The 27,728-nt window shown below is 36.2% G+C and overlaps 4 protein-coding genes and 1 long non-coding RNA gene across 8 annotated transcripts in view; 2 read left to right on the top strand and 3 right to left on the bottom strand.

Moving 5' to 3' along the window:
* Positions 1-3,356: 3,356 nt before the first annotated feature.
* Positions 3,357-8,541, bottom strand: rhoua (ras homolog family member Ua). Its single transcript, XM_083539568.1, has 3 exons — positions 7,982-8,541; positions 6,715-6,773; positions 3,357-4,913 (listed from the first exon to the last, which is right to left on the bottom strand). The coding sequence occupies exons 1-3, from the start codon at positions 8,223-8,225 to the stop codon at positions 4,464-4,466; spliced, it is 753 nt and encodes a 250-aa protein (XP_083395694.1). The 5' UTR covers positions 8,226-8,541; the 3' UTR covers positions 3,357-4,463.
* A 2,162-nt stretch (positions 8,542-10,703) lies between these two features.
* On the top strand, positions 10,704-13,734 carry pdcd2 (programmed cell death 2). Its single transcript, XM_083538245.1, has 6 exons — positions 10,704-11,116; positions 12,115-12,351; positions 12,460-12,594; positions 12,666-12,766; positions 13,097-13,210; positions 13,314-13,734. Exons 1-6 carry the CDS (start codon positions 10,795-10,797, stop codon positions 13,476-13,478), a joined length of 1,074 nt encoding a protein of 357 aa, XP_083394371.1. The 5' UTR covers positions 10,704-10,794; the 3' UTR covers positions 13,479-13,734.
* On the bottom strand, positions 13,619-18,659 carry tbp (TATA box binding protein). 2 transcript variants are annotated; one of them, XM_083538267.1, is made up of 8 exons: positions 18,565-18,659; positions 17,080-17,230; positions 16,567-16,910; positions 16,383-16,470; positions 15,748-15,839; positions 14,934-15,101; positions 14,722-14,816; positions 13,619-14,632 (listed from the first exon to the last, which is right to left on the bottom strand). In XM_083538267.1, the coding sequence occupies exons 2-8, from the start codon at positions 17,131-17,133 to the stop codon at positions 14,553-14,555; spliced, it is 921 nt and encodes a 306-aa protein (XP_083394393.1). In that variant the 5' UTR covers positions 17,134-17,230; positions 18,565-18,659; the 3' UTR covers positions 13,619-14,552. The 2 variants fall into 2 exon arrangements, with proteins under 2 accessions (XP_083394393.1, XP_083394394.1); XM_083538268.1 differs by having other exon boundaries at positions 17,080-17,275; positions 18,565-18,620.
* A 5-nt stretch (positions 18,660-18,664) lies between these two features.
* Positions 18,665-27,453, top strand: LOC310724369 (N(4)-(Beta-N-acetylglucosaminyl)-L-asparaginase). 3 transcript variants are annotated; one of them, XM_083538269.1, is made up of 11 exons: positions 18,665-18,743; positions 21,783-21,971; positions 22,189-22,327; positions 22,513-22,669; positions 22,827-22,872; positions 23,310-23,348; positions 25,658-25,746; positions 25,968-25,983; positions 26,113-26,180; positions 26,823-26,927; positions 27,239-27,453. In XM_083538269.1, the coding sequence occupies exons 2-11, from the start codon at positions 21,863-21,865 to the stop codon at positions 27,329-27,331; spliced, it is 861 nt and encodes a 286-aa protein (XP_083394395.1). In that variant the 5' UTR covers positions 18,665-18,743; positions 21,783-21,862; the 3' UTR covers positions 27,332-27,453. The 3 variants fall into 3 exon arrangements, with proteins under 3 accessions (XP_083394395.1, XP_083394396.1, XP_083394397.1); XM_083538270.1 differs by having other exon boundaries at positions 18,672-18,756; XM_083538271.1 differs by lacking the exon at positions 18,665-18,743 and adding an exon at positions 20,500-20,779.
* LOC310724372 overlaps positions 23,394-27,728 on the bottom strand; it is a 97,134-nt gene continuing 92,799 nt past the window's right edge. Inside the window, exon 2 of the long non-coding RNA XR_014533052.1 lies at positions 23,394-24,397. This is a non-coding gene — a long non-coding RNA (uncharacterized lncRNA). The remainder of the gene's footprint in view (positions 24,398-27,728) is intronic.

The raw sequence follows: 27,728 nt of genomic DNA, 5'->3' as shown, positions 1-27,728 counted from the left end.
AGATTTTTGGTCATACCTACAGCAGAATTGAGCCCAAGTGCATGTGACATGTTGCAGTAAGCGAGGGATCATTTTTTAAACTAAGATCTGTTGTCTTTAGTTTAACAATGACCAAAACAGAAACAGAAGCTCGGGGTCAGCAGAGATGGACAGCCTCAACAAAAGACTTGCACTGAACAATGCAACAAACTGGAGGTAGATTTGCAAACAGCTGTGTGTTTGGAACCTTGGCAAATGGTGTGTTTAATGCTTCCTCTGCCTATTTGGAGAAATGCCTGATCCTGGATTCACCCACTCACAATATTGCTGTCTCTGTTAGCCATATTTACACTGATTTTAGAAACTTACTAATTTATAACTTGTACATAAGAGATGAACAGTGCTCCTCACAGAGCTCAGGCCAGGACGAAAAAGAATTTCCCACCAAATTATAGGTTATGTTTTAAATTTCTCATCAGATCACGGATTATCCATTTTTGTTACATTGTGCATTTTTTCTGTGTATTAAGTTCATTATTACAGTTATAAATAATTATTCTCTTATCAGACACTTTTTTCTCAATAATTTTAACATTATTATCATATTACCAGGAAATCTGGAAAACCCCCATTCTGAAGACATTTCTGTGCCAGTAAAAGAATAAGCTTTACGGAACGGACTAATACAAACTACTGAAGAAAGTTCTTCCAAACTTGTTAGCTAAATATTTCCTTAGACAAATTTTCATAATATATTTACAGTTACACACATTTTATTAATATATGTGGAGCGCATGCCCTACAGGTCTCCTTAAATAAGTGGTTGCGAAACAAATGTATATTGTAACAGGAACATTAATGTTACTCGGTTATTTGAATTATAGCCATAATACTGTCAGAGATGCTGTTAGAGATTTTTTTCCACCAATCAGATTTAAGAACATAGTTGTGGCACAAACAGAATATATATAACAATATAATTAAAACGCTTTAAAGATATCATAAAGGCTGTGATGCCTTGTGTTTTTGATTTATTTGCTTGGTTATTATCCACCAGAATTCTTATGCACTTGCTCATTTCCATTCCTGTTGCTGATTATCACTGCACACACACTGCTTGCCTGTAGTTAGTATAAGACCTTATCTACTTATCTATCCTATATGAAGTTCACAACGGCTATACAGTGTAAATGTTTTACACAGTGGATTTTCTTACAACTAAACCTTTGGACACAGCATGCAGTGCTATTTACAGTGTTTAGAAATCAGTAAACAGAGTGCTAATAATTCTGTTAAAGCATAATTTGTTCCAGACACGCTTACAGATGTGGATAGCTGTCTCTGCAGTAGTGTCCAGGCGGCATTTGGATTAGAGTTAAGCATAATGCACACAATGTTCTTCTTCTCATCGCTACATACTGCGGAAAACTGCAGATATTTTTTACACTTCATAAAAATGTGAATAATTAAAAAAGTGAATGCTTTAAAGAAAAAAAAAAAGCTATGACATTCCTGGACCCAATTAAGTTGATTGTGGTTAAAAGTGCAGGTATTCATGATGAAGGTTCCACAGATGGGCTTCACAGCCCTTTATATACACAGCACTTTATATACAAAAGGAAAAAAAAATTATAATAAACTGTGTATATGTGTGTGTTCAAAAATACATTTGTAAAAATGTACTTAAAAATGTTTGACTACTGGTTGGTTTATATTCAAATCTTAATAACTGCAGTATATCACACTAATTTAGAGCAATAACATAAAATAATCTTAATTTTATTGAATGAGAAAGAAAGAAAGAAAGAAAGAAAGAAAGAAAGAAAGAAAGAAAGAAAGAAAGAAAGAAAGAAAGAAAGGTGCTTTATACTTGTCACATGTACTTTACAGCACAGTGAAATTCTTTCTTATTTACTTATCCAATAAAGTGTAAATTGTCTATTTAAATTATATGTTAACAAGAATTTAGCTGGTTCTACTGTGACATTACATATCATAATAAACATTGAATAATAATAAATTATGATATATTATTTATTTCCATGAACATGTCCAGTTAGCTTAGTAATAATCACTGTTAGCTAAGTAACAATTCAATATTTGTAAATATTCAAACTGATAGATATCCCATAAACGTTTAGTTATAGCTAATGCATAATCAACATAAACAACAAGTCATTAATTGACTATAGATAGGCCATGAATATTTTGTATTTTTATTTAAAAAATGATAACAATCTATATACACTTCTTTGCTCATCTCATGTTTTACTGGATCACGACCTGGTCCTGAGTATAACTTTATCTACTGTAAAAAGTCATAGTTCACAGTGTTGCATGCCATTTGACAATAAAAGGACCCAGCAAAAGCTATAAGATAGCATTCAACCCTCAACACTTTTAACAGCACCTTTATTTCCAGTTTTATGTTTTCATTGTGGCTTCTTACTCACAGAAACAGATACAGTATTCAGTTTTTCACATTCATAAAGGCAATAACTCCATCTCTCCACTTTCACTTACATTCTTTTGGATGGTAGACATGAGGAGCTTTTTTTTTTTTGCTATATAAATCCAACCTCTAGAGACATCAGTTTTGGTTCATTGCTGATAGAAGCATTTTGTGAAGGGCAGGGTTACTGATACTCTGGTGTCTACCAATGCTTATCTTGTGAAACTTTAACCTCTCTATTCAGTGCCACTACATTTTCACTTGCTCATGTCCTGTTTCAGCAGGTGATTTTTCCAGTTCATCCTACGTGTAGCTGATAAATTATTTACCCCAGAAAAAGCTCTAGAGTTTACAACAACTGGGTAAATGCTGAACAATAAATGATGCTAATGCTTCATGACTGTAGTGTTTATCATGACTTTAGATTGAGATGTCTCAAGAGGAGACAAGGCAAAAAGTTATATTAATGTTCATAATCAACTATGGCATTGTTATTTTTAATAACTGTAATTGCCAATGTTATTGTCAATTTATATTTGATTTATTTGTTTTTAAAAAAAAAAAAAAAAATATATATATATATATATATATATATATATATATATATATATATATATATATATATATATATATATATATATATATATTTATATATAATATATATATATATATATATATATATATATATATATATATATATATATATATATATATATATATATATATTTATATATATGTGTATATATACAATTAATTAAACATACCATATGTTCTTCTGTGATGTAACATTTGTTTAAGTGTAATAGCAGGTAAATAATATAATCTGATAGGGCCACTTGTTATACACTTATTAAAAAAAACCTGTATAATACAGCTTTATGAATTTTTATGATTTCATGCCTAATTACTTGATTACTGTATGGAATTTATGAAGAACTGATCATTTCTTTTAATAAACATAAAACACATTGAACATACATGAAAATAAAAACACTACATATAAGTATACAGATTTGTTAATAGATTCTGTGATATATTGATCTGTAATTTCATGGGAAACTCTGTATTAAACATTATCCCTCATTCTGCACCTTAGCAGATAAACAGGCAATGTCTAGTGAAAAAAACAAAGCAAACATTGTTTTTTTCTAATTCGAACACTCCTGGCAGGAGTGAAATGCAGTATATCCACAAATTTTAAATGGCCTTTAATACTCACTCACTGACCATGACCTCATGGTAAGTTTTAAAAGGAAGCTCTGGATTAAGTCATAAAGTAAACAAGACTTTTTTTGTTCAGCTGTTTTTGAAATGGGCTGTCCTTCAACCTTACAGATCACTGAAAACAAACTGATATCAAACTACTGATGTGCACCAGAATATCTATTTTGTTTTGACAGACAGGGGATTAACACATTAGCAATCTTTGACTGAAACACACTTTGGCAACGTGCCAACAAGAAATCGTATTCCAATATTCCAGCTGGAGGACAGCTGTTCGTCCAGGTATAAAAAGGATTTAGGAACTTATGTGGTAAAAGAAGGACAGAAGAGAAATATTGGTGGACTTCTGTCCTCTATCTGAGACCACCCAAGTAGGCTTTTTTTTATTTCACAGTGTAGATCGAGTAGTCTGCATTCTAAAAATTTAGGGAACATTGTATTTAACGTTGTCTAGTGATCTGCTGCATAATAAAACACCAATGACGATTTAACCGCACCTACAATGATGCTTTTAATTCAATGGTATATTGCTTCTTCTTGATGTTTGTTATTCAAAACAAAGCAAAAACTAGGCACAGGCCACTCATTTTAAGGGTCAACTTTGCATTTCCACTGTAAAAGATGGATAAGTATAGTTAATCTTTGTAGAATGATTTACTGTTTCACTCATACACTTCTCCATAATGTCCTATCGCAATTCAATATAATTTTAATTTGTATTCATAAATTACTCCAGCAACCCCTAAAGCCACAGTTTTGTCTTTTAGTCCATACTTAAAAGTTCAGAGTGAATATCCCTCCTTTCCATCTATGCCAGACAGCAGTATTTCCTCCACCATGACTCAGAGAGTGTCCTCATCTTATTGGGTGTGCGTTTCATTAACCTCTGCTGGTGACTGTCTGTATTCTGAATGCTGGCTAGTATCGCTGCATCAAACACTTCCTTCAGGTTCTTCTGTGTAAGTGCTGAGCACTCCATATAAGACACAGCCCGCACCTCCTCAGCACACATGCAGGCTTCTTGTGGTTCCACTGGCCGCTCTCTGTACTTTGCCAGCTGTATGAGAATGTTGACATCCTGCCGGAGGTCTGCCTGGGTGCCAACTAACAGGATGGGAGTGCGTGGACAGTGTCGTCGAATCTCAGGAACCCACTTCTCCCTGACGTTCTGGAACGAAGATGGTGTGACAACGCTGAAGCACAACAGGAAGACGTCAGCGTTGGTGTAGCACAGAGGGCGCAGTTTATCAAACTCATCCTGAATGGGAAATAAATAGTCTATTTAGTCCATTAAATCTATCAGTGGATAGTCTTGATTATCAGAAGTAGAAAATGTGTTCTTTTTCTATGTTTTTGTTTAATTCAATGTTTACACTTGTATTATAGTGATCTGTATTTACACTCTATTCTCACAGTTTACAAAATTGATACATCAAGACATCTAGTTTACTTCACCTTAAAACCACCCTAAATAAATAAAACCTGGAATTTTCATCTCATTTTACTTCACACTCCAGAGCAGAACATATTTATAGAAATGAACAACTAGAGAGTGGTCATTAACTGGGGAGATTTAATACATTAATTCCAGTTCTTAATTCAACGAGTGAATCTCTGAAAATCTGAATTCCCCATATGAAATAACCTTTTTTTTTTTTGGAAGGCATAAAAACACAAAGTTTTGCAAGCATAATAAAACTTTAAACATATTTTTTCTTTAACATCAGCATTCTTATCTATTGCGTGACTTTTATTTTTTCAAGACTAAACGTAGCAGGGGAAAACTTCTCTTGACTTGACTCTTGACCCATATATCTTGTTGGTGATATATGTTGGTGATCTCAACCAGCATTGAAGATGAAGTCTAACAAAATACTGTTGTCCATTAACACAGCTCTCTACCACTTTTACTTTTCCTCATAAAATTTTAGAGTGGAACTAGTGCATATACCAAAAGTTATTTCCTTTAAGCTCAGTTAACTGGAAACTTCTCACCACAAGGGAAATCCCTTAATGATTCATACCAGTTAAGCATTTTATAAAAGTTAGTTATAAAAATTAACTACTGTGGTTGCAGTGACTAATAAAAATGACATTTCTCCAGAGTGCTTGCAGATGTAAGCATAAATTGAATTTACCTGTTTAATTGAAAAATAAAAGCACATGACAGTGTACTGTGTTTGTGTGCATCGGGAAATCTTTATAATCTTTATGAAAATCTTTATATTTGCTACTTTTATTCGTCATGATGCATTTTATCATTGTCATTTATATATTAAAATATATTGCATTTCACAGTGTCACCTTGTTTCTTTTCTGAAATAATAAAATATAATAAATTCATTATTAATAATAAAAAAATTTTATTATCCCACTTCCACTTGCTTGTCCCCTGAGCCCAAAATAAATTCAAAATCGATTTTTCTATATCAAGACAGCAGTGCTGCTTCATGTTCTTTTGGCACACTTCCCTGCACACTCTTTCCCCAGCCGGCTTGGCTCCTTAAAAACACACTGGTCTCACGTTTCCACTGACTAGCCCCAGCTGTGCCTCAACTGAAAGTAGGCCTCCTTTTTCCCCGGATCACGAACCATTTATCACAATTACAGAGCTTCCTATTTGCAGTCCCCTAGAGCTGGTTCTTCCCTCATACACTGCTATATACAGTATTTCACTGATACAACATTATTTCTGTCATTCCCTCAGGAGGAAGCTATAAGTCCACATTGGCGAACTTTACCCAAACTCTGTATTATGAATAAGAATGAAAATCTGAGCAATTCAGTAATCATTACTCATTTGGCTTTATTCTACTTACGCTCAGTCATGACCAATTATAAACATGACCGATGGTCTATCACTTCCTCTACATATTCACAGAATAAACAACTACTTTAGTAGTGTACAGAAACGAAATGAGAGCTAAAGTCAAAACTCTTACATAAACAATGTGTCATATGTTTACACCATGACAGGATCCAGGGGCTACATAGACAGAAGCTGCTTGTCCTTAAAGTGCATGTGTGACCTGATATGATCAAAACCATGCTGCACTGACCTGGCCTGCCGTGTCACACAGCTGGAGTTTCATGGGCTTGCCATCAACAGCAACCACCGCTGCAGAGAAAAACACATCCAAATCAGAGATGACCACGTGCATGTTGGGACTTCCTTTCTCTCACTTACATTAGTATGGAGAACAGACTTGGATAATGACAATGAAGTAAGAGACCCATTATTGAGTTTATGGGTCACATAGATGTTCTATCTAAATGACCTAACCTCAGGGTTGATTCTCTAAACAGGCCATTAGAATTTTGCAGAAAACTATGTCTTTCTGGACTTTGATTTGTACACAGCAAGATTTTTTTATATTTTTTTTATACTAGTATATTTTTTTTATACATAGTATACTCTAGGGTATACTATGTTTCTTCTTTTATATAAAGGCATACAGCTATTATTTTAATGCAGTCATTGGCAGTCATCACATCATGAAGTTTCCTGTAGATGTTCCTACCATTGATAAGTATAGTAACTTTTATCAGTTGGTGACGCAACTAGCATTCCACTTTTGACAACAAATCCGAAGACGGCTCTTGTGTGCTCTAGGGTATACACTCCCAATGATAGTCACTGCTCCATATCTGCATTAAGTTAAAACCTTTGCAACTTTCTCACATTACTGAACGTGTGTCTACATCTAGTCACTTAAAGTCACCTTCGCTTAATTAATGGAGGTCACCAGCTTTCAATGAATAAGAATGGCCTCTGTTTGCTTTGTCGCTGTGAGTCACTGCTTGTGCAGACGTAGCTTGGAAGCTACAGCATGAAAAGTTGTAGACACTTGAGTTTTTTGTGGCAACATTTTGGTGAAGAACAACAAAAAGGTTTAATGGGGTCCACATACTTTTAGACACATAGTTCAAATTATAAAAATGACCCAACGGTGACATAATGTTTTTATCTTCGTAAGTTCTTGCATTTTAATTTGACTTAATAAGTTGATTAATACATGTATTGAATTATTAGATATTTATTTTTCAGCTAATATTATCAATCTTCCTTAAGTTACAACAGGGCCATTAAGGTACAATTAATTTTTAAGTTTTAATGACAGGTACTTTTGTTCTCTGAGGTTCTTGATGAAATATTCTTCGTGAATCTGTTCAGTTTTTATTTAATTTGATTTTTTTTCGTTTGTTTGCAGAAATATTCAAGATCTTTTCCATATTATCTCAGTTAGGGGCAATTCAATAAACTGTCCTGTCGAACACTTCATAAATATCAGAGCATTAATTTCATGTTCTTTATGCTTCATTTACCTGAAAAGTTATCAAAAGCTGTAGGGACATACTCCGTGGGGTAGCCGTTGGTGGTGTAACTGATGATCAGACTTGTTTTACCAACCGCTCCGTCTCCAACCAGCACGCACTTCACCCTGCGCTCCGGTGCCGAACCCCAGCGGCTCCGTTTGGTCACATCTTTACTACGGAATCTGCGCGGTGGTACCGGTGGCACTGACGAGCCTGACACGGGTTTATACTCCCCAACACCGTGCGGAGGCATCGCGCTGCACTCTTAGGCTAATCCTGATTTCTCCAGTCCGTGTGTGTGTTCATGCTTAGCTGCATTCTGTGATGAGAAATCTCCTCCGTGTCCGTCAAAGCCAAAGTGATATCCATGTGCAAAAAATAAAAATAAAAATAAAGTAATTTTGGACACGAATAAAAGCGAGAAAGGTGTGTATGGCACAAATACAAACTTTGATTTAGTTTTGGACCGACGATGATGAGGGTCCAATCCTCTCCTCGACCAAGTGATCCAGCCCTATCGCTTTAATCCAACAGGATGACATCATAGAGCGCGCACACACGTTTCAAACACACGCGCGCACACACACACACACACGCGCGCAAATATCTGAAGATGACGTACACTTTCTTTACGCTTTTTTAGCACAAAAGCACTTTACTCTATTTGAATGGCAGAGATTTGTTTTAACTAAGTTCCTTTTGTTACAACACTTCATCTTAGCCAAACACCGAGATCATGAGATAGTGACAACGAAAACACTTTTTTTCTGAGGTCAGTATTCAATAGACTACACGCTTAAGATTTTTCATATACGGAAAAAAAACCCAGCCGGATCGTGCCATCTAGTGGACATGTGATGTTATTGGTTGACAAGTCAAAAGTCAAGTCAAGAGGCTTTTATTGTCATTTCTACTATACACAGTGGTACATTGTACACAGTAAAAACAGACAACGTTCCTCCAGAACCCTGGTCCTACACTGAACAACATAGAGCTACAACACACAACATTCTTCTTCTTCTTCTTCTTTCGGCTTCTCTCATTAGGGGTTACTTTGCTCCGTTGACCCCAGGTACCTAAACTCCTCCACCTTCTCCACCTCTTCTCCCTGTACATGTACTCTGTCTTACTCCTACTGACTTTCATTCCCCATTTTCTCCAGCACATACCTCCACCTTTCCAGGGTCTTCTCAACCTGCTCCCTACTCTCACCACAAATAACAATATCAAGCTACAACACACAACATAAAGCTACACAACATAAAGCTGTTGTAAACCTATATTGAGCACAATATGTCTTTGAGCTTGCATAACATTTTGATTTGTGGTGTGAAGTTTATCAGAATGTGTGTAACAACAAAACAATTCCAACCTAACTAGTCTAGTTGGATCGTAGTTAAACTAGCACCTATTGATTTGTTTACCTTAAATTTAAGTGATGTCATAAAGTTTTTCTGTGACTGTACTGAATAAGTCCTGAACAGTGTTCAGTAAGGGAAATCTCCTATGCAGCTTAAAGGCTAATTTAAAAGACACATAATATATGGATATAGATGTTGTATGTATCTTATGGCTACAATTAGCAAATGAAATCAAACATTCTTGGCCCTGAGAGTTTGATAAATTGTGCATAATTACATGTGTATTTAACTGTGCGATAAATGCATTAGGGTGAAGTTTATACATGAAATGGAGCTCTCAGAAATGTATCCTAAGTTGTGGACAGCTCTGAGATTGTCTTACTCATCCACTGACGGTAGCTGAAGCAGAGAGGAGCTTTTCAAAGCTAAAATTAACAAATGGGGGTGAACCCTGGGGCAGTCATTTAAGCTAGAACAGCTTTTGCCGGTTGGTGGTATCTACTTATAACAAACACACTTCAGGATCACTTCAACAGCAAGCAGAACATTTTGAGAGGAATAAATAATGTAAGAAACTCCTGACTTTCTGACTCCTGACTGAACTCAGTAGTATTCCAGCGTTTTACATATGTTACTATTATGCATGTGATTTGATTGGTGTAACAGCTACAACTCCGTCAGCCAATATGATTTTCACTACTGTAACAGAACTCTGTTACAGAATCAGAATACAGAATACAGAAATGTAACATAATCAAAACTTCATTAAGTGCATATGGACTGGTAGGGTTGTTGCTACCTGCAGTATTAGTTTATTATTATTATTATTATTATTATTATTATTATTATTATTATTATTATTATATAGGTTTGTGGAGTTGGAGTATATTTTCAGTTTCGCAGGATTATTAAGTTTTGGGAAAAGTTATGACTCGGTCGTGTCTTCTCTGCAATAAAGCTTGTTGTAAACTGAAACGACAGAAACCTACCTAAGTCAAAATATTTACATTTACAGTCTGTAATATAGATTCAATATACAATTTATAATCAGTTTATATAAGCAAGTATTAGACTCGATGTAAATCAACAGCATATAACTAGTCTAAACTACAGTATGAATATACCACTCACAACTAGTTCATTGATATATGAATATTAATATAAGATATGATTTTTTTTATAATGATGCTCGTCATTAGACAGTACACATTGCGCCTTTGCAGTCCTTTGCACCAAAATCTGTTCTATTTTATCAAGTAAACAGTAAGGATAAATCATTTATGAGTATCTCCGTTGTTATAAATAACTTCAGTATAAGAGCTGAATTTACCTTAAATTGCTCCAGTTGGGAGCGCAGCGCGGCCGCTTTTCACAACGTCTTTTGTTTCACCCGAACTTTATTACGGACACACACAGGAAAGTACATTGCGATGAAGAGTTATGTGAGGTTGTAGGTGGAACATGGCTCACATGTCTGAAAACCGTACCGATTTAGAAAGAGAAACCGGGGTTGTGTTGGGCTTTTTAGAGGAGTCAGAACCTTGGCAGCTCGCTAGTGCTCAGTTTCCCAGCAAAGTCGGAGGAAGACCAGCCTGGTTGAGTCAGCTGAATTTACCAGCCGGCGATGAGCTCGTGTGTGAGAAATGCCAGCTTCCGACAGTTTTTCTTCTACAAGTTTATGCCCCTATAGTTGGACAAGATCGGAGTTTTCACAGGACACTGTATGTATTCTGCTGCAGGACACCTGAGTGCTACACGGCAAACGACAACCGGTGTTTTAAAGGTAATGCTCTTTTGAAAGACTGGATCTCGGCGCGGTTCCTAAACATAGTGCCAGTTAACAATGCTGAGCAAAACCACAGAACAACAAAGGGCATGTTTCCTTAACTGAACAAAAATCTCACACTAATGCATTGTTGCCATGTTTAGATTTCTGACAGCTGGCTCTTTTTTTTTGTCTAGCTATGACTAAAGTTGTTTAAATCTCTATATATACACACTATACTACACTATACTATATCATACTATATATAATATCTCCATCTAAAAAATAAAATGCAATAAGTTTGCGGCATCATTCTAAACAAGAGATGTTCACCTTAGATATAGTGCACCATGCTAAACATTAGAAGAGAGAAAAAAGGGGACCATTGGAAAGACTTTTGGAAAAATGAGGAACATCTTCATGTCTCTCATTAGAGGTCATTGAACAAGTTCATTAGCTAAGCAGATGACAGGAGTGTTTTCACTTTAAGTTATTTGAAAAACATTAAATCATAAACGCGAGGAACTATGGCAACTTTAATTTTAATATAATGTTTGGTACTAAGTCTGTACTAAACATACTGTTCTGAGAATCTGCAGACCTAACCCAACACTTTAACATGTTAGATTTATTTAATTATGTACAGTAATAATAGCGAGCTGGATAACATCTTGTTCCCAAAGTTTTCTCTTACAGTAATTTTTAATGACTGTACTTTTTTTGTTTTTTAACACCATAAAATTCAAGATAGAATTTGTGACAATTCAGGATTATAAGATTTAGGTACAAAACCCCATTGACAAAGATATAGGTAAGTCTGAAAATAATGAATTTAAATGAAATGAAATAATGAATTGTCATTTCCATTAGAACTTGCCAACACCCTGGTTTTGCTTCATAGACCCCTTTTGTAAATCAATGCTAAAGAGTGTTTATATTTTCAAATGCTATTCAGAGTTTCAATCATATTGTGAGTTTTTGTAGGAGGTCATAAAATTAATTTTTTTCCCCTTTAGTGTACAGAAGCCAGTTACCTAGGAAAAATGATTTTTATCCATATGACCCTCCCCCTGATGAAGAGCCAGCCACCAGTGCAGATGAGTGTAAACTAGAATCAGGAGTGAAACTCTGCAGGCTGTGTGGCTGCGCTGGACACAAATCGTGTTCTCGGTGCCACGCAGTCACATACTGCAGCAAAGAGCATCAGACTATAGATTGGAAACAACGCCACAAGAAAGAATGCAGTAGTGAATGTGAGTGTTGAAAGATCACATCACATAAATTTAAGCTTGTATTCATTTTATACAAAGACAACAATTATAATTAACCTTGTTCTTTTCCTTTCTCATATTTTTGACCAGCTTCCGCCTTTTCTGATGCTGTAAGTTTGTTTTTGTTTCCTGAGTGGGAGTTGGTAACAGAACCTGAAGAACACCCTTTAAAGGATGAGCCTCCTGATGCAAACATATCAGCGCAGGCAAATATTGCATCTTCAGGTAAATTACAAAGAATTCGCAAAACCTGTATCATTTAGAGATTTAGGTGCAGCAGTGATCTCCTTTTACAGATTTGGAGGAGAGCGAGTTAGAGTCCATGGCCCTCCATGAATCACAAGACAGTAAAGTGTTTCAGAAATTCAAGGAGCACATCGCTGCAGCGCCACATCAGGTAAGTGGTAGTTAAGAATCTATAAGCAAGCTAATAAGCAATACGTTAGGTAATGAAGAGATCTGCACCAAAAACTCTTGAACAGTAAAAACTTTCTGTATGTAAAATGCACAACTATATACACTTTTTTTGGGTTCCTATATTTTAATGCTATACTTTTCTTTACATTCAATTCTATTCAATGTGTGACAAACAACCTTAAAGTTTGAACCTCTCTCACAGAGGGCACAACTGGTATTTGGTTTCTTTATTATTATAATATTTATTTACTGCCAGGAACCATCATTTGTGCAAAAAAAAATCTGGTGTTATATTCCCCTTGCCAAAAAGGTTTTGCGATATTGCAAAGAAGGATCTCCACTTTGGTTGTCATCTGAACACGTGTCCAACAAAGACGACATTCCAAAATGCCCATGCGGCACCAACAGAATCTTTGAATTTCAGGTAACTGGAAATAGTAACTTTAGCGTAACAGTGTTTTACAGCTCAGGAAGCAAGTATGCAATTTTAATATGTAATAAACTAAGCTAAAATATGTTCATTTCAGATCATGCCTCAGTTGCTTAATCACCTAAAGGTGGACAGAACAGATGCCAGCATTGACTGGGGGACACTAGCCATCTACACATGTGCTGCCAGCTGTGATCAGGGCAAAAACTATTCAGCAGAATTCATTTGGAAACAAGACATCCCAGAAGACCGTGCAGTTTAACTAGTACATGATAACTACCTGTTATGGCAACATTTCTTGTCATGTTTTTCCACATTATGTCCACAAAAAATAATTAAATAAAACCTCCATAGAATTAAGTGTCTCAAGGTGTGAAAGTCTCACTAAATTAATGACAAGAGTAAGAGTAGAGAAATGTTTTATTTGGGTGCAGTGGTCAACCCAACTAAAAGAAACAGTGTGGATATAAAGTATTTGTGCTTATTCCAAAGCAAATCACTGATGCACAAACACCCCCCCCCCCCCCCAAATAAAAAAAAAAAGTGCTTGACAAGAGGCTGAATGTAACCCATATAATGAATATATAAATCAAGCTACACCAAATCACATTTCAGGCTCTTTGCCATTCTTAAACATTTACAAACAGACAAAGGTCTACAGTGACGTGTGCTGAAGAAAAGTGCACTTGGTTAGCAATAAAACAAAACTCTTGGTTACCAACATGCACCATGCACTTGGAGAGCCAACACGAGCATGGGTGCAAACAGCATTATATTCATTATACGGGTTAGGTGGAAGACTTAACATTTCAGTGAATTACCATGAAAACACAAACGGTTCCTAATACATGGCACAGCTACTTTAACCAAAATATGCCAGGCCCAGTCAAACAGAATCTAATTTTCAACCGATATTTGCATCTTGCAACAAATTGCTTCAGCTGGGGCAAATGCATTTTCACTGATCTGGACACATTGACGCTGTGATACTTGTAATACTTTAATTCCTGACCAATATCTTCAACACTTTTCCTTCAGAATCCACCAGTTCTCTGAAATGACCTTCAATAGAACCTGCCTGCTCACAGTAGGAATGTGTGACCCAAAAAAAAAACCAAACAAACAAACAAACTATTAAAATGTTATGGTAAAACTGGACTGTGGCAGCCACAATCCAGCAGAATAAAAATGAAAAATAAAAAGATAAAAAGTTATTTCCATTCACTATCCGTGAATAAAACATTATTTACACAATTAAACAAAATTAAGAGAACGGATGTCGCAGTAAAATCGGTTCCCTCAAACAAGTACAATAAGAAGGTGCAGGTCAAAAGGATTATGTAGTCTTTCTGAATCCTTTTAAGATAGGATATATATTTTCAAATGCTTCATAAATTTCACCCCTCACTTTTGCACCTAAGAAAGAGAAACATTGTTAATAACTGAGCCTAGTATTCCAAACTGTAATTTGTTTTATTTTATATACATATGTAAAAAGAACTTACCCGTGAGTACAACTTTGCCTGAAACGAATATTAAAAGCACAATTCTGGGTTTAATCATTCTGTAGATTAAACCAGGGAATAACTCTGGCTCATAACTAAAAAAGAAACATTTTGCAAAATGTCAGTCACAAACAGAAATATGGGCACAAATCAAGTACACTTTATTTTGACAATGGGGAAGAAGAAGAAAAAAAAAAAAAAAAAAAACAGACCTGCTGAACTGCTGATGGGTGAGAACCAGACCCTCGAGTCGGATTGGAAACTTGACGTCACAACTTCCAACCATGTTCTGAATCTTGAAGTCTAGAAATTTGGCAGGAAAACCCAGTTTCTGCACTACTCTCGCATATTTCCTGGCAGCCAGACGAGACTGCTCCTCGCTGGAGAGGGACACAAGGCACACATTACCTACTGTAGTTTGTTCTAGTTGTCCACTGTCAGGTTTAAGAATATTGAAAGGTGTAAGAATTTAATTAGGAGTAAGAGGACAAAAACGGCTTTAGCCTTTTTTTTTGGTTGGTTGTGTGTGTGTGCGCATGAATGTAATGTTACAATCATGCAAACCCCCTGTAAAACCTGGTTTGAGAAAAAAGTGTCACTAAGCACTGAAACATTCAATAGTAAGGGTTACAATACCACATTATTGGGATAGTTGTTAAGGGTCCCTCTGGTGGTCATGGAGCACACGGCATAGCTTATGTATGGAAGTCTCTGCGTTAGAACAACGTGCTTATTTTACCTGCGAGACTCCGTTTTTTGTTTTAGCACAGAAAAATCTTAATGCTTCAGCATACTGGGCAGTTGCATACTTTCCATTTTGTGAAACACGTAGATGCGATGGCCAGATGCACAACTTTTAATCATATAGTTTACGTTTATACAGTATTATTCAATCATATTGGTTTGATTCAATTCTGGGTACTTCCATCATTGATTGCTTCTTGCATAACAACCGTATAACATTTGATACAAGGAACTCATTTCCAGCATCAGAAACTAAAATGTGTAGAACAAAATCTCTTTTACCTCTTAGCTCCTGTGCAGACCATCTTGCCTGAACTGAAAATCAGAGCAGTTGTTCTGGGTTCTCGTATTCTCATGATGACGGCTGCAAAACGCTGAAAGTAATAACCACTTGTTAAATGTAAGGAAGAACAGAGCAACATTTCAAATAAAATCAGCAATTACTAAATATCCTGTAAAATTATTTAATTTTGTACAATAATTTAAGTCATATTTAAGTCAATTACTGTACAGCATCTTTTCTTAACTTGTAATTAGACAAACTCAAATGTGAGAAATTTTCACTCCTTCAGCACTAATTGATTCCAAATGCACATGGAGTTAACAACTATTTACAGTGTGCAATCTTAATTCCAAACTACAACAATAAAGGGTGCGGAATAAGCAAGACAATTAAATATTGCAATTACATTCTTATGATTGAGACATCTCTCAATACACCGATTATACTAACATGACGTGTATTGTTGTATGCGAAATTCTTGTCTATAATTACCTAGTAAATGATGTAGAAAAAGAAGTGTTATAAGAAGTGCATTATGTCAATCAGTTTGTGAGACAAACTGCCTTTTTTGACAGAAAGTAAAAAGGGGATATGAGTGGGGAGAAAGCGCTTGTAAGATGCAAGAGCATAATACCTTTGGGTTATATTCAGCATTCCTGGCTCGTAGTGCGATTGTCTTCAGGTCAAGTTTGCATCCCAAGTTCACAGTTGAGACAATATTTCTTTAGAAGAAGAAGAAAAAAAAACAACGATCATTACCAAGACCAGATACAACACAAACACACTATAAGCACTATAATGCTCATTAGTATACTCACTGTAGTTGAGGGACAATGCCAGAGCTTTCTGAAGCAGGTGTGGCAGGAGTGATGGGGGTCATAGGTGTGAGAGGGGTTGTGTAGAGAGGGGTGTTTCCTGGCAGTGCTGTGGTAGTGGAAACAGCTTGTGAGTGATAAAGCTGAGGAGTCTGGCCAGATGTTCCAACTATCCCACTTTGCTGTTGAGATGCTGCCGCCTGCTGCTGCTGTTGTTGCTGCTGTTGCTGCCTTTGCTGCTCCTCTAAAATTGATAAGCTGTTGGTGTTCTGTACTGGCTGTGGTGTAAGCCCTGACCCATAAGGCATCATAGGGCTAAAGATGGGGATACCAGGCGTCATGGCCCCCTACAAACAAAAAGAACCAAATGCTTTTCATCTCAAACTAATAAAACATGATAAGTTAGTATGAATCACAATTCTTGGAGAAAAAATTTATTATATGCACATTTCTTTAACTGGTACCAAAGTGTAATTTTAAATGTATTATTAGCATCTGTTTAAGCATTCTGTTTACCTGAGGCGACGCAAGGCTTTGTGGGAATGAAGGCAAGCTGTTGTTTTGCTCCATGTTGTCCAGTTATGAAGCAAACAGCAGAAAGATGTTTTCAGCACAGGATGGACCAAAGACTGAGTTCAGATGTCCAAAGTCATTCACTGGCTCAGACCTTCACAATACCAGCACATTTATGAATACTGTAAATCAGTTCCAGCTAAAAAAATTATTTGAAAAGTTCAAAAACTGTTATAAGCTCAATAACCTGAAACATGTAAAAACACCATAAGACTACATGCAAAGATGTAGTCCGAATGTTGTGCAGAGTTACAGAAGAGGAAACAACTTTAGTAGATCAGTGTCAGGATGGACTATTTTCCAACCCAATCTACTGACATTTTTAATGGGGTGAATATATACTACATGAAATCTCAAAACTAATCTTCAGAAAGAGCACAAACTGTCAGGCTAGCATCAAGCCAGTGTTTCAGGTAACATGCCAATAGCCGTTAGGGTTGACTCAGATTCTGGTACAGAGCAGCAAACCAATAACCCCAAACTAACAGTCATCTTATTGAAAAACGAGTGTGAATGGGGGGAAAAAAAAAGAAGAAAGAATGATGCCTTTTTAAAGACCAACCCACTACAGCCTGAGAGAATAGTAGTACATATGTGCCATCAAATGCAGGGACACCTAAACTACCATGCCCCAGTGTGGGAAAGAGGACCAGTGGTGTGTCTTAGCTTCTAAAATAAACTTCTCATTCCCTTTTCAACTAAATACAATAACCAACATTCTTTCCCAGAGAACGTAGTACCGCATTAAACTCCCATGCATAAAATATCACCCTGACTCTGGTGCTCACGATAAAACGTGATCTTTGAAATCTCGACCGAAAGGAGAAAAATCTCGCTGGGGTTCAAATAAACATTGAACGTCTAGAAACAAAAATAAAAGACAGGAATGTAGATAAAGTGCATAGTTTAAATTATTTGATCGACTATAAACATGTGCAATACACAAAAAAACACTGTTCGCTCAATACAAAGAAATAAAAGCTGATCCACTACAGAAACTGACCAAACCTGCAAAATAAGCAACAGGCAAATTATACTCGATGTGTATTAAATGAAGCAGTAGTTAGCTGAAAACAGAGATGATCGGCTGCGTGTTGTGCTCTTCTGGTTTTAATTACAATAAAAGCAATGACCCGGTAGAAAATAAAATAAACCCGTTTTTATCCAGCAACCGGTTCAACACCGTGAAACACAAAGCAATGGGGAATAAGACAAATCACCGGTTTTAAACAAACCTGGCTGCCGTTAGCGCAAAAAAAAAGCCTGCTTCGCTAATGCTAGCCTGTCAACGCTAGTATCACTCAGACATATATACAGAAACCTGGTCAGAAATATGTCAAAGCGGAACCATAATCCGAACACATACAACACAATAAAACACTTTCAATACACACGCATAACGAGTTCAAGTTAGCAATCTAAGATTACCTCGGCTCAGTCTGGGCGCAAAAATCATGAGCCCCTTTACAACCACTTCCGCCTGCGCGCTAAACTACTTCCGGCGTTTTAATACTCCCCCCATCCCAAGATGCCGCGCGCGCAACGAGTACACTACATTTCCGGCGAAACGTAAACAATCCGCCATCGTGTAGTGCCTGTAGTTTGTGGTGAGTCCAGAAGGCAAGGCAGCTCTATCTTATAATAAAATAGTTATATTATGTTTTAATATAATGCTCATATGTTTATATAGTTTTTTATTTTTAAATTGTCTGTTTTAATTAATCTATCATATATTATGGTATTAGATTATATAATTAATAATACTTAATAATCATGAGCAAATCATATTATACCGTGTACAGGTGTACCTTTTTTTGTGCAAGATTTGCTTGATAATTAGCAACACGTTCATGGTTAAACGCTTATAAATATTTAGCTATTGTATAACTGTTATAAAATATATTTGCATCTTCTAGTTACAGAGTTGATTGTTAAACACAACCAGCAATATATATATATATATATATATATATATATATATATATATATATATATATATATATATATATATATATATATAATATTAATATTATTATTATTATTATTATTATTATTATTAGTTGCGGTCCAAACTAAATATTTTTTAGAAAATTGACTGCAATTGTGCATGTTTTCCCTTCTCTCCAGATGTGTAATGTTGAACGTTTTCAAATGAAAACAAACTTTAGTTTTTCATAAACTTTGAATCTGGAACAACCAAAGTTTAATATTATAAACAAATGAAAAATTAAATTTGAAATAAAACACACAGCAGTGGTATTCGTTTCTTATTATGTGTCTATTATGTGTTGTTATTATTACCTTTTTTCACAGGCCAACAACAAAACAACCAAAAATAATAATAATTTCCTTTGATTTAAAAAGCAATCTTTCAACTATTAACAGTCCATGCCTTGGAGTAGAAATAGTGCATAAAGACAACATTCATTCAAGCTCAGTAGCTACACTCTGATTTACTCTGATGCACATTGGTTAAAAATAGATATCTGGCATCTCTTCTTAGATGCAAGTGTCTTCTTAGATGCAATGTCTGGGTTTAGGCTCTGAGTTGAGGAAATCCTCAGGATTGAGTGAAGGCGTATATCAGTGAGACTCCTGAAAACAGTTTCTCACAGAGATATGTGCTGGTGAACATAGAGAGTATTAGAGCAGCTTGGACACAGAGTTGGAGCAGTGTGTCGGAGAGGAAACATTGAAACTGTGCAGCACACACAGAGTCGTACTTTGACTCGAGCGTGTCTCTACACTGGAGTTCAATTAGTTCCATTTGGAGGTTGGTTGGTGCGCTTTCCAAGTCAACCACAAACGGATTACTGAGCAGTTCAAATCTGCATTTTAGGGCTTCAAAGTCGGCTAAATTTTTAGCGGCCTCGACTGACGTGCCCCCGACCCCCCCCCCCCCAACTAACAAAGCATTCTGGGATTTGTAGTATTAGCGGTGTATGCGCTATATACTGGCGGGCCAGCTCTAATACACATTTGATACGATCTCACGGGCAAAATATAATTACACCGGATTTGGATTTGGCCTGAGTTTGACACGCCTGCTCTACAATTTTTTTAGCTGTTGCTGCAGAAAGCGTGTTGGGCTTTGTAATGTCCAGCCTAGTCTAGTTCTGATACGTAGCTGCTGGACCTCCAGGGGGCCCTAGGAGTACAGGCTCGACAATGTTTACATATCTTTATCACTCCTCAAATGGAACAACTATCCTGGAATGCAGAGAGACTCTGGCAAGGTGATACTATTCCACACAGAAATGAGAAATTAGTCATGTGATCAAAGGAGGATCGAGTGGCAATGGATTTACTACAAACCAGAACGACCAGGGTAATGGTAGATGAAGTGAATCGCTATGCAACTTCCCTTTTAAGGAAAGCTAATATGCCACAACTCTGTACCACTAAGGACTCCGTTATGCCTAACTTAAGAAGCATAGAGAGGCGGTTGGCGAAGGATCCCGCAAAGGCAGTTGCATTTGTTAATGTGTTTTTGGATTTGTTGTTATGTTTTTGGATTTGTTAATTTGTTTTTGGGTTTTGTTAATGTGTTTTGCACTTCTCGACCACCGTAGATATACCCTGCCAATGAATCCATAGGACGACGTGGATGGAGACAAAGTCAAGTTCTCACTGATCATTTCTGGTAAAGCTTCATGAGAAACTACTTACCTAATCTCCAACTAAGACATAAATGGCATGCAGAGACCAAAACCCTTGCAGTTGGGCCTGTTGTTATGATTGTTGATCCCCCGTTACCACGAGCCCTTTGGTTGATCGGGAGAGTGTTAAGGACATTCCCTGAAGCAGATGGACAAGCAAGGTCTGCAGAGGTCAACGTTAAAGGTCGATTATACACACGGCCAGTTACCCATTTCATTAATCTACCAGAGATAGCAGATGAGGATGACACCAAGATCAAACCGACAGACTTTTAACTAAGATTTAGGAGCAAACAATGCTATGCATATTTGGGGGTGGCAGTGTAAGAAAAGATTCCTATTCAGTTGTATTTCCACATTTCACCACCGAGCAGCAGTCGTCATTGACCAGTGGCCATCCGACATTGTGCAACCTGTCACTCAGCACTGATTATTCAGCAGTGGCCTTTCAGCATGCATTCAGCATCAGCAACCTACCGAACAGCAACTAACAGAAGATAGCAAGAATCACCTCATATACGATCTAGCCTACCGTGTTTTTACTGACACGCTGGGGCAAATACAATCCCCTGATCAGCGCACACCAGATAGTAAAAATCCCTATATGGTCCTTCGAGCTAGAGAGGAAAACTTACTAACATTCGGTCTTTCGAGCTGGATAGGAAAAACTTGCTTATCTGTCAACTGTCACCAGTGCTGAGTGACAGGTTGCACGATGTCGAATGGCCACTGGTCAATTTTATACTCTTGATGGAGGATGGTGCACTGTAATGTCAATGGTAGCTTGTCATTGCTTGGTAAACTGTATGTCTGCCTCTAGTGGTGAAGCGTGGAAATACATCTGAATAGAAATCCCTTCTTACACTAATGCATAGCATATTTGGGGGCGTAGCTGTTGCTAAAGAAATTGCAACAGCTTAAAAAAGTCCAGACTTTTTTATATTTACATTATACACCTATAATATACCTTCCGTTCTCTTGGCTCAGGTGTTTACAGGTCACTCAGCCAATACTGGAAATAGCTGTACCTGGTTATACAGACCCAGAGGCAGCATAAGGTATTCAGCATGGCTGCTGTGGGCACTTGGTCCTTCTCCCTCCCTGCTGTAGAAAGGATGCAGTGCATGATTCTAGCTGGACAACATTCCACCGATGTTGTTGAGAATGCAATTGCAGGTAAAAAAAAAAAAAAAAAAAAAAAAAAAGGCAAATATATGCTTTAACTATAGTATCAGAACACAGATAAGTCCCAGTCCATTACCTTTAATTGGGAAAATGTGTGGAGTTAATCACTGAATGTTACAAATGTTGTCATAGCCAGTGAGGTTTACTGTGTATAACTGCAGAAAATTGACCATGTATTTTGGTACAGTATGATATTATTATTTTTCAGATGTGGAAAATGACGTGCAGACAGGCTGTTATATAGTGGGAAGAGGAGGCTTCCCAAATAACAAGGGAATAGTAGAATGTGATGCAGCAATAATGGAAGGTTTACCTGGGAGATTTGGGGCAGTAGCTGCATTGCGTGGGTAAAGAGACACAGTGAATCATATTTCAGACTCTGATGGCTTTATGTACATCTGAATATATATTATGTTTTTTATATTTTGGCCATTTTTTGTGTAGGGAGATTTTTGATTACTATTTAAAAATAATGTTCATGATCCTGAACTGTACAACTAATCATATCATATGTGGCATATGTTGTTGTCAGGTTAGGGCAGCCATGTCGGGTGGCACGCCAAGTAATGGAAAGAAGTCCTCACAGCTTATTAGTTGGTGAAGGAGCTGAAGCTTTTGCACGGGAGAAAGGTTTTATCATTGAGCCCAATAACAACATGCTCTCAGACCATACAGCTACTGCGTATCAGGTACACACACACACACACACACACACACACACACACACACACACACCCACACAATGGCAGTTATTACGTCATTGGATCTCTAGGGGCTGAGGATATTAACATTTAACAGTGCAACTTTATTTTGTCTTTTTGTTTTTTATTTGATGTGAACCTTAAGGAATTTCTTAAAAGTGGGAAACAAGTAAGAGGCCATGATACTATAGGTAAGTATAAACCTTTTTATCTTATTGTGCTTCAGTCAGTGATGAAGTCAGCAAGGCAGAAATTGTTCAGCTAATTTTAGTTTAGTCTAACAGACATCTGAATTCTACCTATAAATATTTTGGTGATGTTTTTTCACAGAAGAAAGCTAGTTATATGCAATATTTTGAGGACTCTGTTATGATGTCTTGTAGATATGCTTCTTGTCTGTTAATCTCTGTTAATTATTGTAATTCCATTTCATCCTGCTCTATTCAGTTGCATTTTTCCTACAATACAGCACATTAAAAACCTGCCTTATTTGACAGTATTTTATTTATGCTGAATCTTCTTCCAGAGCAATTTTTTACTTTAGGCATAAAGGAATCTCTAATTTAATTATCATTAAAATTTACTTTTGAGACAGAAAAGAGTAAGTATGTCTTGTATTTCTTTTCAGGTCTCATTGCTTTGGATCTTACAGGAAATATAACTGTGGGTAAGAATAATTTGCTTAAAATTTGTCATTTATTTTTTTTAAGCCAAGTCAAGTCAAGTTTATTTCTATAGCGCTTTTCACAAGAGACATTGTATCAAAGCAGCTTTACGGAATTTAAGAGCTAAGGTGAACAGGGGCGACTGTGGCAAGGAAAAACTCCCTTAGATGTAATGAGGAAGAAACCTTGAGAGGAACCAGACTCAAAAGGGAAACCCATCCTCATTTGGGTGACATCAAGACATCAATCATTTGGGTTTGATTATAAATCTTTAAACAATACAGCACACTGGAAAGTAAAAACTAACATGAGCACTGGAATGTAAGATTAGGAGTAATGTCCTTTCTACAGTCTTATATAGTCATTTGAGATCATCATAGATCCAACACCAACTTCTCCATGCCAGAGCCTTTAAACACTCAAAGAGGTCCAATGTCCAAACTCCACATGAATCGAAATGGTGCTGGTACGTCTCTAGATGGTTCGGGATGTTTGCAGGGTCGGCATCTACTTCTTTAAAGGACGAGACTGGAGCTGGAAAAACCTCAGGATGCCTCGGGATGGGTAGAGAAAGAGAAGCAGTGGAGAGGAATTAGTGTAGCTGCTGTCCATAATATTAACAAGCACAAGTTGATAATGTGCATGTGATCAAATGTACTGGAGCACAAGGTTATGATATGTGATGTGTGTTATGTGTAGGCCTTGCTAAAAAGATACGTTTTTAATCTGCACTTAAACTGGGAGAGTGTTTCTAAGCGCCGAACACTGTCAGGAAGACTATTCCAAAGCTTAGGAGCTAAATGTGAGAATGCTCTACCACCTTTAGTGGACTTTGCTATTTTAGGAACTACTAGAAGTCCAGAGTTTTAAGATCTCAAAGAGCGTGACAGATTGTAGTTTGTTAGAAGACTGGAAAGATAAATGGGAGCTAAACCATTTAGTGTTTTGTTTGTAAGTAGCAGGAATTTGTAGTCCATTCGAAACAGGTAGCCAGTGTAGGGATGATAAGATTGGGGTTATATGGTCATATTTTCTCGACCTTGTGAGAACTCTGGCTGCTGCATTCTGAACTAACTGTAGCTTGTTTATTAATGATGCAGGACATCCACCTAGTAATTCATTACAATAGTCCAGTCTAGAGGTCATAAACGCATGGATGAGCTTCTCTGCATCAGATATAGACAACATGTTTCTTAGCTTAGCAATATTTCTAAGATGGAAGAAGGCTGTTTTTGTAACATGGTTGATATGATTTTTGAAAGACAAGTCGCTGTTTTAAATAACTGTTGAACTAGTAGTTACAGAACATCCTTCTAAATGCAGGTTGAAATGCTGGAGCTCCTGTGTACTGGTTTTTGGGCCAATGAGCAAAATCTCTGTCTTATCAAAATTTTATAAAATTTTATGGGTCATCCAATCTTTTAATTCTTTGGCACACTCAGTTATCCAACCCAATTGAGCTGTATTATCTGGTTTCGATGAGATATATAGTTGGGAGAGTATCAAAGGCATAACAGTGGAAGCTAATCCCATGCCTTCTAATAATATTTCCTAAGGGAAGCATGTTGTGAAAAGCAGGGGTCCTAGAACTGAACCTTGTGGCACCCCATAATTTACTTGCATTAACCTGAATAGCTCTCCTTTTGAATCCTCAAAATGGTAATGATCAGACAGGTAGTATTTAAACCAACCTTTAAACAAACCTTAATGCCTGTCCCTAAATACTGATGTCATTTTGATGTAAGTGATCTAGAAGAAGATCTATAGTTTCTAAAGAAACACTAAGATCTAGTCTAACAGAGAGACTATTTAAGCGAGAATCTTCATTTTCTGGAAAACCCACTATTTGCTATTATTTGTAAATATTTGGGTAAAAGAATAAAAACGGAGACAGAGAAGCAGAGAGAATGAGTTTTTTTGTTTTTTATTGCTAATAGTAATCATTTAATTAAACTTTTATTAAGAGAAAATATGAAATGCATGAAACGAATCCTTGTTTCTGACCCAGTCAATTTCTAAAGAAGTAAAAGATGCCATGATGCAAATTTGAGTTTTTCGTCTTAGTTTAAGCTGATGAAACACATCCAGTAACTACACAGGATGATACAGGGGTCATTTTCTAATCCAAACTAGATTTGAGAATCAGCTGTATTATCTTTCTTATCAATTTATTTAACTATCTGTTTAGTGAATGATGAAGAGTGTCCCAATTAAATATTCTGGACAGTATGTTTTTCACTGTGGACAAAAAGGAATGAGATCATTATTATCTATGCATAATATACTAATGGGGTTTTAATCAACTGTTAAGGTGTTTCTACATCAGGAAAACCCTTCAAGGCTCCAGGGCGAGTGGGAGACTCTCCACTTCCTGGTTGTGGCCTTTATGCTGACCACACAGTAAGGTTTTCAACCCCCATTGCAGCAAAAATATTATAGTGCATTTATATAGTGCCTAATTTATTTTTATGGCAGAAGGTGGTTCCAGCAATCAAGAGCAAACTAGTTAAACATCAACTTGTATCAGTGATGTCTATATCGGATAAGATAATAAAAGAACAAATTAATGTAATTAAATTAGAATTTGGGGAAGTTTGACTTCTATTATTTTCATATTTTAGGTGGGTGCTGCAGCAGGTTGGTGCTCTGTTATTATTATTTAGCAGTTCCACCTATTATACTGTATAACTGAAACTAGTGAAAGTAATATATGACTAATAAATATATATTTATAATATATATATTTTTTTCTTTGTTCTAACCCAGTGTCAGGTGATGGAGATAAAATCATGTGCTACTGTCCTAGCTTTCAGATTGTACACTTGATGAGACAGGTATGTTATGAATACTTCAAAATTACATTTAATTAAATAATAAAGAATATTAATTTACACTGTTATGTTCATGTTAAAAAAAGGAACAACAAGTAAGAAATCTAAACATGTTCAATACTGTGTAAATGTTAGAGCCTACATCTTTTGTCTTACAAGCCTATTTCATGACTGCTGCATCCTTGTATCAGTAGAAAAAATTATTATTTAAGAGGTTTGTGTGAAAAACTGTAGCAAGTTTTCCAATATGCATGGAACAACAGAACAACCAGCTAAGCTTTTGAATACTACACCAGAGTACCAATGAATGCAGTTTTAAATACAAAGAGTAAAAATGCATTATGTTAATTTGTACTGATCATCATGACAAACTTTAGGTGTAACTTTTGCACAGTACTGTATCTTGGTTGTAAGATATTGTTTAAAGCTTCCTGGTTTGTGAAATCATAACTATGGTATTATGGTAGTGTTTGCAGGTCATTTTTTTCAAATACACTGCACCCTTTTTTATGTTAAAGTTATGTTAAAGTTGTTTAAGTTATGATTAATTTTCACCAGTAATATTCTGATTTGAATATAGTTTCTAAGATGTAGAGCAGCTGGCATGGGTTAACCTACAGTTTGTTTCTTGTCCTTGCTTTATAGGGGTTGTCACCAAAGGAAGCCTGTTGTTCTGTCCTTGCTGATATAAAGAAAAGGACAGGAGAAGACAAATGCTTTGAGATTGGGCTTATTGCCTTAAATTTGAAGGTAAATTAATTTTACCAATGAATTTTTTTCTTACCACAGTCAGTTTGGTTAATTATTTGGACACATTTTCCGTTTAAGGGGAATGGTTCACAAGTATTTATGTTTAAATACATACACAGAGCACATAATTATGTACACATAAGCACATACCTGCACATACCAGCCGTTTGTGGCTATATTACTATATATACTATTTACTAAAGACCCTGAAGGAAAACATATATTGCATATTTTCTTAGTTTTGCATGCCAACTTACAGTAGCATCTCTGAGGTGATATGTAATTGCTAAACAACAGCCTTGTTCTTTCAGGGAGAAGTTGGTGCTGCTTCCTCAGTGGAATTCCCATATACCTTCTGGAACCAGGGAATGGATTCCGTGGAAAAGCACGTCCTTTCTTATTAAAGTTCCTTTTCTGTCTTAACATAAACTTTCAAATAAGCAAATTCAATGTAATGGAATCTTTATACATAATTGCATAAAAGCATGGATTTCACTCTATAATAAAGAATAATTTATGAATATAATTTGGTATTGTATTATTGTCATTTTGTTTTTATGTAATGTTTGTGGGCTGTAATTAGAGGTGATCACTCATCAATAATAAATATATGATTCTTTTATCATTTTAATTTAAATGATTTTATTTTTATACTATATACTAAAGGAATAACCTGACTCAGGATTTCTTCTTACACACACACACACAGTATTGATCAGTGATTCATATTTACACCAGTCTATGCCACGTTTCACTAATGACGTAATTTTTACCTCTTATGATAGAGGGCAGGATTGCAGT

The sequence above is a fragment of the Silurus aristotelis genome (assembly GCF_946808225.1).
Source record: "Silurus aristotelis genome assembly, chromosome: 4".
In the NCBI taxonomy this organism is placed as follows: Eukaryota; Metazoa; Chordata; class Actinopteri; order Siluriformes; family Siluridae; genus Silurus; species Silurus aristotelis.
The sequence above is the reverse complement of the archived record's forward strand: the minus strand, read 5'-3'. Positions and strand labels throughout refer to the sequence as shown.

What these genes read in the sequence shown, in the direction of transcription:
- rhoua (XM_083539568.1), bottom strand. Translation starts at nt 8,225, where the DNA reads ATGCCTCCGCACGGTGTTGGGGAGTATAAACCCGTGTCAGGCTCGTCA. An exon ending in AGCTTTTGATAACTTTTCAG is followed by an intron (nt 6,774 to 7,981) that starts GTAAATGAAGCA and finishes TTTTCTCTGCAG; the next exon opens with CGGTGGTTGCTGTTGATGGC. An exon ending in TGTGTGACACGGCAGGCCAG is followed by an intron (nt 4,914 to 6,714) that starts GTCAGTGCAGCA and finishes TTTCCCATTCAG; the next exon opens with GATGAGTTTGATAAACTGCG.
- tbp (XM_083538267.1), bottom strand. Translation starts at nt 17,133, where the DNA reads ATGGAGCAAAACAACAGCTTGCCTTCATTCCCACAAAGCCTTGCGTCG. An exon ending in ATGCTGAATATAACCCAAAG is followed by an intron (nt 15,840 to 16,382) that starts GTATTATGCTCT and finishes TATTACTTTCAG; the next exon opens with CGTTTTGCAGCCGTCATCAT. An exon ending in ACCCATCAGCAGTTCAGCAG is followed by an intron (nt 14,817 to 14,933) that starts GTCTGTTTTTTT and finishes TTTCTTTTTTAG; the next exon opens with TTATGAGCCAGAGTTATTCC.
- LOC310724369 (XM_083538269.1), top strand. Translation starts at nt 21,863, where the DNA reads ATGGCTGCTGTGGGCACTTGGTCCTTCTCCCTCCCTGCTGTAGAAAGG. An exon ending in TGTTGAGAATGCAATTGCAG is followed by an intron (nt 21,972 to 22,188) that starts GTAAAAAAAAAA and finishes ATTATTTTTCAG; the next exon opens with ATGTGGAAAATGACGTGCAG. An exon ending in GCAGTAGCTGCATTGCGTGG is followed by an intron (nt 22,328 to 22,512) that starts GTAAAGAGACAC and finishes TGTTGTTGTCAG; the next exon opens with GTTAGGGCAGCCATGTCGGG.
- pdcd2 (XM_083538245.1), top strand. Translation starts at nt 10,795, where the DNA reads ATGGCTCACATGTCTGAAAACCGTACCGATTTAGAAAGAGAAACCGGG. An exon ending in CGACAACCGGTGTTTTAAAG is followed by an intron (nt 11,117 to 12,114) that starts GTAATGCTCTTT and finishes TTTCCCCTTTAG; the next exon opens with TGTACAGAAGCCAGTTACCT. An exon ending in ACAGAATCTTTGAATTTCAG is followed by an intron (nt 13,211 to 13,313) that starts GTAACTGGAAAT and finishes TGTTCATTTCAG; the next exon opens with ATCATGCCTCAGTTGCTTAA.